The following is an 11354-nucleotide window of genomic DNA, read 5'->3' on the forward strand; positions in this document are numbered from 1 at the left end:
GGCCTTAGAAATATTGAGCTGAAGCCTACTGCCTATCCAGATAATATAAAGATATATTCATGCTAAACATAGTCACAAGGGTAGCCCATCAGAAGGCAATTCTCTGGCATATATTTCCTGGTTTCTTCCTAAAGGTTACTTCCCTGTCACGGGACGCTGACAGGAACGAGATTCTGAAGAATTTACATGTATTATTAGACTCTGGGTTTGGATCTGTGCCTAAATTTGAAGTAGCTACATGGATAGCATAAATTCCTTTGTATAGGCTATTTTATTCCTGTCATCACAAGTTACAAGCAGTCTGACAAGCAGTCAGAGAAACTGAAATGGGATTACATGAAAATAACTCTCAAAACATTTTGGGACTGTATCAACAGTGAACTGCTGAAAATAAAATATAGAGGGGGACTTTCCTTTAACAATTTAAGATGGATCATGTCACTTCATTTTCTTTAGATTATTCATGTAGGCCTAGGGGACAATCAGCGACCAAGAACAATAATCAACATTTAAGAATAACAAAGAGATAATACTGAAGTCTGAATTAGCTGGTAACGTAGCTAGTTAGCTATCTAGCTAACTTTACATGCTGTATAGCTAGCTAGCTAAGTTAATGAAATATCACCAGCTACATATTAGCCAGCTATCTTGATGTATTTATCATTGTAAAAAAAAAACTACAAATTCATTTGTAGGTAGCTAGCTAACAGCCACGGAGGAGGGTGACAGGATAACGTTAGCAGCCCCAACTGTCAAAGAGAGAGTAGGCTATTCTGTATAGGGCAGGTACTTTCGTGTAGTTCCAGTGCCTAGAAGTGAAGACAGCAATAAGAGTAACATAATATTCAGTGCTGTCTAATTTGAGTATAATGAAGTCTGTTTCTTGTGATTTTTTTTGTCCACAGATACAGAGAGCTGTGAAAGCCTGTCTGCAGATGAAGAGGTCCCAATGAAGAGCAGTGGTTCTCAGCCCTGTTCTTGGGGACTCAAAGGAGTGCATTTTTGTTTTTGCCATAGCACTACAAAGCTGATTGTGCCACTCATCACAATATATCTAGTAGGCTATGGAACCTTCAAAAAAAAAATAGGCAGTTTAGTTTATTGAGGGTGTTTTATTCTGATGCAGGTTCAGCACAATACAAAACATCCCTCAGTTAGTAGGCTATTCTGAGGAAAATATAATGATGCAAACTGTATCTAATATTCCACACAGTATATTGGCTATTGCTTTTCAATCTCCTTATTGCACTGCGCATTTGATTAAAGCCTAAATAGAATGCATCTTTTGCACGTCACTAATGAACACCATCGCCATTTATGAAGTCCATTGAAGAGAGAGCTTACAGCGCCCTCTAACGGTCTCTCATATCGACCTCAAATGTCGACGGAGGGTGGTGCTGATGCGAGAAGGATACAGAAAGCGTCGACCTAGAGGGATGTGAATATCTAAACCTGACCAGGATCACGTTTATTGCCGCAGTCTCTGTGGCGCAATGGAATAGCGCGCTGGACTTCTAATCCAGAGGCTCCGGGTTCGAGTCCCGGCAGAGATGTGCCACTCTTGATGCTTCACGGCAGACCTGCGAAATTTTTATTACAGAATATGAATACTGTTCCATAATAAATTGCAGCCACCATTTCATTCAATGCATCCTTCTAATAAGTATTCTAAATATAGGGCTGCACTTCACTACATCTCTATACACCATAACTTAATATATATATATATATATATATATATATATATATATATATATATATATATATATATATATATATATATATATGCACTAATAATGATATAAATGTATAATCTGGCGTTTAATCAATATAAAAGAAACACTTATTTACGTATTTTTATGCTTCATTTTATTTGTTCTTTACGTGATAGAACGACCACTTATTTAGCATTACAATATCAAAGGAAATTCTTGCTAGGCCTATATTATAATATATATATTTTTTTTAAATCCCATGCTACTATTGACAGATTTATTTAACCGCACAAACAATCCATCCCTAGCCTTTTTCCTGAAGTAGATAATCTCTGAGTAATCGTAGAAAATGAACCACTTATTTAGGAAAAATATATCAATGCCAGTCTACTGAATGAGCTATACTTGCAATAACGGATCAAACAAGGTAACACTGTATTGATGGCAATGCCTGGAATCCTAATTATAGCGGTAAATGTTTCAGTGAACAAATTAGTGTAGCTGAATTTGTTGTTTTTATGAGGTGCATCTGTGTGAAGGTATTTTAATAGTTGCTCCAGTTGTTTGGGGAGTTGTTCAGGAGTCAGTGCACTTGAGGGCGCTCCAGCACTGGTCTATACTTTAAAGCAACGCGAGGGGTGAGAGCAATAGCCTAATAGACCACTACACAGACTCAGCGGTGACAGTGAACTCCACATCTGCCTTCATCATTAAATTGAGGGAAAGGAAGTAACATATGCTGTCACTTTTGGGGCAGAACTTGGTTGTGTCACGCAGAATGAATGCAGAATGATTTGCTTTACAGTATGATTCAACGAGTCACGTCCATAACCATGACACGTCATTAGATCTATAGCCTATTGCTTAATCTCTCTTATAAATAAAAATACAGAGATAATGATGATTCAAAATTCAACAATCATGGACAATGTGTTTTAGTTGTTTTCTGGTGACAAAGAAATGCGCATCTAATAGCGGTAACATCTAACGCGAGATTCAGACTAGAAAGAGGAGGGGAGTGTGCTGTGGCGCTGACGAGAGAGAGAGAGAGCGAGCGAGTGAGCGAGAGAGAGAGGAATGCGTCGCTAATGAGTAAACGGACCATCGCCCGAGCACGAAAGAGCGGACAACGGAAAGGGGGAAAGGAGGAAAAACGGAGAAATGTTTTAAACAAAAAAAAAAAGAGCAGTAAGGGGAGGTGGAGAACGAAGAAAACCGTCATATATATTAATTGGAAGGATTACAATTACCCTATACTGGTGAATAGAATCCAACTAGGATTTTTAATGCTGCCCTCACGGAGAATTGAGCTAACGGACTTACTGGTCTTCTGAACCATGCAGCGGCTTTTGCTCCTGAGTTTGGCGTTGAGTTTTCACCGTGGTAAGATTAGGGTTTTCCCTGTTACCTTCCCTAACCAATGACACACTGTTTCATGTTGTCGAACAATAACAAGGTTTTCAAACTTGATGAGGGGAAAAGTTATTCTAGTTTCGCTTCAGATGTGTGAATGTGTGCGTGCGTGTGTGCGCGTGCGTGTGTGATGAGAGAGCGAGAGAGAGGTAAATGCTCAGTTGTTCAGAGTGTATGGCGATGAGTTTGTCATTACATGCGCCGCAGTGTGTGGTAGGCTATTTCATAGGGTGCATGTGTCTAACATGATCATGGCCTGATTGGTGCAAGAACCTAGTATCCACAATATGACCTTAGTCCTGTGCATTCGGTAGCCTATAGCCTTTTATTCAAATGTTAGACAGGATGTTAGACAGAAATGATGTGATTTGAATGACAGTGCACGTCTAAAGTGATTGACCAAATGTGCTCGATATTGGAATGTGGGAACGGCTTGCTTCAATCATTCAAACGTTGCTTGCCATATTTTATTGGTGCCTGTGATATGTATAGCCTAATAACACACACGCACGCACACACACACACACACACACACACACACACACACACACACACACACACACACACACACACACACACACACACACACACACACACATACCACGGACACTGGAAACGAGGTATGGCTTACATAGCTGCAACTATAATACCCCTAATGTCGTCAAGATATCATATCTGAGTAATGACAGGTAGGCTATTGTTATAACGTAGTTGCTAGGAGACAATTGCTCAAGGGTAAAGTGATTTCTCAGGCTACCTGTTAGATGACATCTTCCTCGTGCTCACGCGCACGGCACAAGGCAACCCTCCCTTTTCATTGTCTACCTTGTGCGTGTGACAGTAAGAGAGTGTGTGTGCTGTGGATGTGCAGGCCGCGCGCAGGTACTGACCATCCGACCACTTTATCATATTGTAGGTAGGGGGCGTGTTTGAAAAGTCTATAGGATGATGTCATCCATGTGTCTCTTTAGATTGCTATAGGCCAGAGCTACTCCTTTGTCCTTCTCTCAACATCCATACACAATATTTGGCTACTAGTTATTAACTACAAACTCGATGTTAGTATTATATTACCTTTTCACTGCCTAATCCTGTATAACAACTCACAAATTACCTTTGTTGTGGCTGCTGTAAACAGTATTCCTTATGAATAGTCATTACACACATACATCACATTCACACATGGAATGAAGCTGATACACACACCCACGCACACAAACTAACACACACGCACATGTAACAGTATAGCTTCCGTCCCTCTCCTCGCCCCTCGCCGGGCTCAAACCATGAACCCTCTGCACACATCGACAACAGCCACCCTCGAAGCATCGTTACCCATCGCTTCACAAAAGCCACGACCCTTGTGGAGCAAGGGGAACAACTACTTCAAACAACTACTTCAATGCTGAATGCATGATGTGTCCAGTTTTCTCTCTCATAAATTCATCAGTGCACATACACTACATTACCAAAAGTATGTGGATACCTGCCTGTCGAACATTCCCATTCCAAAATCATTGGCATTAATATGGAGTTGGTCCCCCCTTTGCTGCTATAACATCCTCCACTCTTATAGGAAGGCTTTCCACTAGATGTTGGAACATTGCTGTGGGGACTTGCTTCCATTCAGCCACAAGAGCATAAGTGGGGTCGGGCACTGATGTTGGGCGTTTAGGCTTGGCTCGCAATTGGCGTTCCAATTCATCCCAAAGGTGTTCGATGGGGTTCAGGTCAGGACTCTGTGCAGGCCAGTCAAAGTTTTCCACACCAATCTCAACAAAGCATTTCTGTATGGACCTCACTTTGTGCACGGGGGCATTGTCATCAAGTGTTAAGATTTCCCATCACTGGAACTAAGGGGCCTAGTCCAAACCATGAAAAACAGCCCCAGACCATTATTCCTCCACCACCAAACTTGGCAGTTGGCACTATGCATTGGGGAAGGTAGTGTTCTCCTGTCATCCACCAAACCCAGATTCGTCCATCGAACTGCCAGATGGTAAAGTGTGATTGTCACTCCGGAGAATGCATTTCCTCTGCTCCAGAGTCCAATGGTGGCAGTCCAGCCAACACTTAGCATTGCACATCAAATCAAATGTATTTATATAGCCTTTCTTACATCAGCTGATATCTCAAAGTGTTGTACAGAAACCCAGCCTAAAACCCCAAACAGCAAGCAATGCAGGTGTAGAAGCACGGTGGCTAGGAAAAACTCCCTAGAAAGGCCAAAACCTAGGAAGAAACCTAGAGAGGAACCAGGCTATGAGGTGTGGCCAGTTCTCTTTTGGCTGTGCCGGGTGGAGAATATAACAGAACATGGCCAAGATGTTTAAATGTTCATAAATGACCAGCATGGTCAAATAATAATAATCACAGTAGTCAGCACCTCAGGAGTAAATGTCAGTCGGCTTTTCATTGCCGATCATTAAGAGTATCTCTACCGCTCCTGCTGTCTCTAGAGAGTTGAAAACAGCAGGTCTGGGACAGGTAGCACTTCCGGTGAACAGGTCACGGTTCCATCGCCAGTGATCATAGGCTTGTGTGTGGCTGCTCGGCCATGGAAACCCATTTCATGAAGCTCCCAACGAACAGTTATTGTGCTGATGTTGCTTCCAGCGGCAGTTTGGGATCCGGTAGTGAGTGTTGCAACAGACGATTCTGTTCCCGTTCTGTGAGGTTGTGTGGCCTACCACTTCGCAGCTGAGCCGTTGTTGCTCCTAGATGTTTCCACTTCACAACAGCACTGACAGTTGATCGGGGCAGCTCTAACATGGGCAGAAATTTGACAAACTGTCTTATTGGAAGGTGGCATCCTATGACGGTGCCACGTTGAAAGTCACTGAGCTGTTCAGCACTGAGCTGTTCAGTAAGGCCTTTCTACTGCCAATGTTTGTCTATGGAGATTGCATGGCTGTGTGCTCGATTATATACACCTGTCAGCAACGGGTGTGGCTGAAATAGCCAAATAGACTCATTTGAAGGGGTGTCCATATACTTTTGTACATATAATGTAAGTGGCTCTGCTACAAGCCACGCACGCACTCACACACACACACACACACACACACACACACACACACACACACACACACACACACACACACACACACACACACACACACACACACACACACACACACACACACACACACACACACACACACACACACACACACACACACTATGTAACATAGCATACATGTCTCTATGTTATGTTTGTGGCATGGCTGTAAACTGTCTCACACACTGTGCTTATTATGCCAAAGTGCAATGTCACCATTTCATCATGCATTTGTAGGGCATACTCTTTGAACTACCAGTCCAATACACTGTTCTCAAAACACTTGAAGATACAAGCTATTCTGTTGTTTTTATTTTATGTTTCCAGTTTTCGTAACAGACATTTCACATGGTTTGAAGGTAAATGAATGTGCTGTTAACCATTCAACTACAAAGACTCTTTATAATTCATGAAAATGCTATTGTTGTTAGTAGACCTACACCTCCTAATCTTGCGACACTGCAACTTGCTGTTGCTGCTGTTCCTACCTAGACTGCTTGAAGTGCTAGCTATAACAAAGGCCTCAGTGCAGGTGCAACGTTTGTCCATTTGTCAGGCTCTGTCCTTGTGAACAATGCCACAACTACTGACACATACTGACACACACACACACTACTGACCAAAGAAACCAACCCTTCCTTATCAGTTATATATCCCATTTCAATGTTTTTGCATATTTTGTTGAAAAAAGTTTAAAATGGAACACGTAGCTCATGCAACTGTGTAGTTCGAATCACATGTAGATCTATTCATAATGTGGATCTATTCATAATGTGGATCTATTCATAATGTGGACATATTCAGAATGTGGATCTATTCATAATGTGGATCTATTCATAGTGTGGATCTATTCAGAATGTGGATCTATTCATAATGTGGATCTATTCATAGTGTGGATCTATTCATAATATGGATCTATTCATAATGTGGATCTATTCATAGTGTGGATCTATTCATAATATGGATCTATTCATAGTGTGGATGTATTCATAATGTGGATCTATTCATAATATGGATCTATTCATAGTGTGGATCTATTCATAATATGGATCTATTCATAATGTGGATCTATTCATAATGTGGATCTATTCATAGTGTGGATCTATTCATAATGTGAATCTATTCATAGTGTGGATCTATTCATAGTGTGGATCTATTCATAGTGTGGATCTATTCATAATGTGGATCTATTCATAATGTGGATCTATTCATAATATGGATCTATTCATAGTGTGGATGTATTCATAATGTGGATCTATTCATAGTGTGGATCTATTCATAGTGTGGATCTATTCATAGTGTGGATCTATTCATAATGTGGATCTATTCATAGTGTGGATCTATTCATAGTGTGGATCTATTCATAATGTGGACCTGTTCATAATGTGGATCTATTCATAGTGTGGATCTATTCATAATGTGGACCTGTTCATAATGTGGATCTATTCATAATGTGGACCTGTTCATAATGTGGATCTATTCATAATGTGGATCTATTCATAATGTGGATCTATTCATAATGTGGAGCTGTTCATAATGTGGATCTATTCATAGTGTGGATCTGTTCATAATGTGGACCTATTCATAGTGTGGATCTATTCATAATGTGGATCTATTCATAATGTGGATCTGTTCATAATGTGGATCTATTCATAATGTGGATCTATTCATAATGTGGATCTATTCATAAAGTGGACCTGTTCATAATGTGGATCTATTCATAATGTTGATCTATTCATAATGTGGATCTATTCATAATGTGGATCTGTTCATAATGTGGATCTATTCATAGTGTGGATCTATTCATAAAGTGGACCTGTTCATAATGTGGATCCAGCTGTAAGTTTTGAACCATACTCCCAATTCCAGAATGTAATCAAGGAATGCTTAGCATTTTTGGCACATTAGTTATGGCTGTGCTACAATGTTACTTTCACTGTCAACACAATGTGACTTGATGCTTTAGTGCATATTTGTTTGGTAAAACTATTTGTCACAATAGTATGACTGTATTAGTATGTTTGTTCTAGAAAAAAACAACAGCTACAAATTAGATGAGGCTCATTGTCCACTTCATACTAATATATAAACTGATCTAAACCACTGTAACAAATTCTATTACGCATTATGTAGCCCAACATTACAGCCAGCCATTCGGTTATGACAATTCAAAGTCATATAGCAGTAGGAGTTACAGCCTCTACTACATTTACATTTATCATCTGTTTAAACTTGGCGAACAAATGGAGTTCCGAAAACATTCTCCTAAATATGTTCTCTGTCTCCACAAAGCGAGACAGAGCAAGAGAGAAAGAAAGTGATAGAAACAGAAAGAGAATGAGAGAGAAGGAGCCAAGTTTATCACTTATGACTCAGCCTCTTTGCCATGTTTTCAAACTGTGTCTACATTATGCCCCAGCATATTTTGGGGGTGGGGGAAGGGTGACAAGAAGTTGTGGCTGGGGCGTAGGGGGGGGGGTCACTGGTAGTGGGGGTGGTCTGGTGGGCAGGTGGGTAAAGTCGAGGGGGCCAGAACAAGACCGATTATAGTTTTTTGGTGGGTGGCTGTAGTGGGGGATGGGGGGATGAAAAGAAAGAAAGCGCGAGAGAGAAAGAGGAGGGGTGGATCAGGGGGAGAGAAAGGGACGATTACCCAAGCCTGACTGGCTCCTCTGTGGGGACAGCTAGCCACATACACTCCACCCCCCCACCCCTCCTCCCACACACACACACACACCTCATTCACAGAGAATATGGAAGAGCGAGTTCAAAGGGCTATGCTCAGATCAGAATTCTTTAACCCACATCTGAGGCCTTTCCCTCCTTCCCTGAGCTCTGGGTCCTTGGAAGATGCCTCTGCACATGCCTTGGCTTAGACTAGAATTAATTGGCATTAATCGCTTTTGAAACTTCTCGCCTTCTCCCAATTCATTTTTCTCCCTCCCTCCATTTTTCTGTCTCCCTGCTCTCCGTCCTTCCATTTCTCCTCTTCCTTCTTTCTGCTAGCTAAGTTCGATTCCCTTCTCTGTCTTTCTATCTGTTCCTTCATACTTTTAAAAATATTTTCCCCTCTCCCTCTATTTCCATTTACCCCTCAGCCTTTTTCTCTCATTCGTTCGTTCGTTCTTTCTTTCTTTCTTTCTTTCTTTATTTCTCTCTCTCTCTCTCTCTTTCTCTCTCTCTCTCTCTCTAATAAGTTCCAGATGTGGTTCTCACATTCCTTTAGTCAGTGGAGAGGAGAGGAAAGGAGAGGGAGGGGTCAGAAGAAGCACATGAATTAAAAGAGGGAGCACATGATGAAGGAAGAGTACAGAAACCCTGTACTGAAGACACACACACACACACACACACACACACACAAGAGGGATGCAATGCTGTTGTGGGTCGTGTTTTTCTCCTAAAAAGTTTTAGACATTTCCCCTTCCCCCTCTTCGCCCACTGTCCCCCAATCCCCCTCCCTCCTTCCCTCCATCCCTCTATCCCTCCGTCCTCCCCCTGTAGGAATGTGGCCGACGGGTGATGATGTCATTTCATTTCTCCCTCGCTGAGTTTCTCCTCGAGAAGGGGAGGGAGATTTGTGTCGCTCCATCCATCTCTCTCTCCCTCTCTACAATAACAACATTACAGCTAGCCAACTAACTAATAAGCTTATTGGCTGGTCTACACTGCTATCCGTACAGCCATTTAGCCTGCGGGGAAATAGTCAGGATAACCAGATCATGTTTTAGGGGGGAGAAGGATATGGTTACATACAGCTTATCCACATAAATTCCATACAGGCGCTCGTTGACATGTAAACATTTCACTAGTAACTGTTAAACTATTGAGTTTACAGTAGACTTTCAATTGAGAATTCCTTCAATTTTGCAATGATACACACCTGTAGGTTGGCACTTTGCTATTAAGCCCCTTACATAGTGTGTTGCTATAGCCGTACCCCTCCTCCTCGACAGCCTGTAGATGTTAGTGATCCAGGGGTGTGTGGCCTGGCCCATGAATATGGAACCGAACATCACTCCAGGGGTCAAGGCCCCAGCTTTTATTAGATTGTTTGTGACGGATGACATTGTAAGAAGCGACATACTAATACAATTAGATTGAACTGGATTGAATTAAAGTAGACCTTGAAGAGCATGAGTTATGGAAAGCACTGAACATAGAACCTCGGCTATTTGAATAGTTAAATCAGTGTTTCTCTTAAGTTGGGTAGGTCAAGGTATGGGCGGTTCGCGGTGATAGACTGAGGTCTGGCTGGATACAGCATATTGTTTGTTTATGTGGTGGGTCATAGGGTAGGCCACAACTAAACATAGTTTGGAAACCACTGTGGTTGAAATATTGATTCATAACAGTATTGATTTTGCTACCTAATTCAGATTTTGAATGACAATATTCTAGAACAAGGATCTAGCTTAGTATAAAACAACCACTTGGATATTTGTGGATCGCGTAGCCCTTGATCAGGGTTGGAAGCTGTCATTGGTAGTCCGTGGTAGTCACCCTTGGTTACCCGGAATTATTCTTTTGTCACTTATTCACATGCTCGTTTCACAATGGAGGGCCGAGGCTGGCTTATTTTAAGGAGAAGGGTTGCGAAAAACCCAGGCATATTCCTCTGGTCCCGTAACGTGACAGTCACTTTGAACATGTATTACCATATTACCCTACACTGATCACAAGGTGTTGCCATGGCCACTGTGTCTATCATTGTGTCAGTGGTCCTCACTGGCTGTAGCCATGGTAACAATGTATGTAATGGTGGTTCAATATAAATAAAGCACTTGAGATGTGAAATATGGGTGATTAGACCCAGAGAAGAGGACAGAGAGAAAAAACACACATACACACAGAGCGACAAATGGAGAGAGAGAGGACATAATTATCTTCCCTCCATTTCCAAATAAATCTGTTTCTATGGCAACCATTTTACCAGGGTCTGCATGGATAGAGGGAGCGAGGAATAAAGAGAGGGAACAAGGGAAATAAATAAGATAGGAGGAGTGGTGGAGAGGTAGAGAGGGTAAATGTAAAGAGATGGAGAGATAGACTGAGGGAGGGAAGGCATGATTATTTCTGAGTATGTGCCACTGGACAGACAAAGGAAAGAAAGCAAGAGAACGGAAAGGAACCGGGGGTACATGGTGACAAAGGGACAGGGAAAGAGA

At 41.7% G+C, this 11354-nt stretch overlaps 1 protein-coding gene and 1 non-coding gene across 2 annotated transcripts in view; both read left to right on the forward strand.

Annotated features, from left to right (window-relative positions):
* Positions 1 to 1479: 1479 nt before the first annotated feature.
* On the forward strand, positions 1480 to 1553 carry trnar-ucu (transfer RNA arginine (anticodon UCU)). Its single transcript has one exon. It is a non-coding gene; the product is annotated as a tRNA-Arg (tRNA).
* A 1208-nt stretch (positions 1554 to 2761) lies between these two features.
* The window catches only part of LOC135510566 (kin of IRRE-like protein 1), a 31523-nt gene continuing 22930 nt past the window's right edge, over positions 2762 to 11354 (forward strand). The window contains exon 1 of the mRNA XM_064931580.1: positions 2762 to 3098. Coding sequence (XP_064787652.1) covers positions 3053 to 3098 — 46 coding nt within the window. The 5' untranslated portion in view covers positions 2762 to 3052. The remainder of the gene's footprint in view (positions 3099 to 11354) is intronic.

Source organism: Oncorhynchus masou, chromosome 23 (assembly GCF_036934945.1).
Source record: "Oncorhynchus masou masou isolate Uvic2021 chromosome 23, UVic_Omas_1.1, whole genome shotgun sequence".
Lineage (NCBI taxonomy): Eukaryota > Metazoa > Chordata > Actinopteri > Salmoniformes > Salmonidae > Oncorhynchus > Oncorhynchus masou.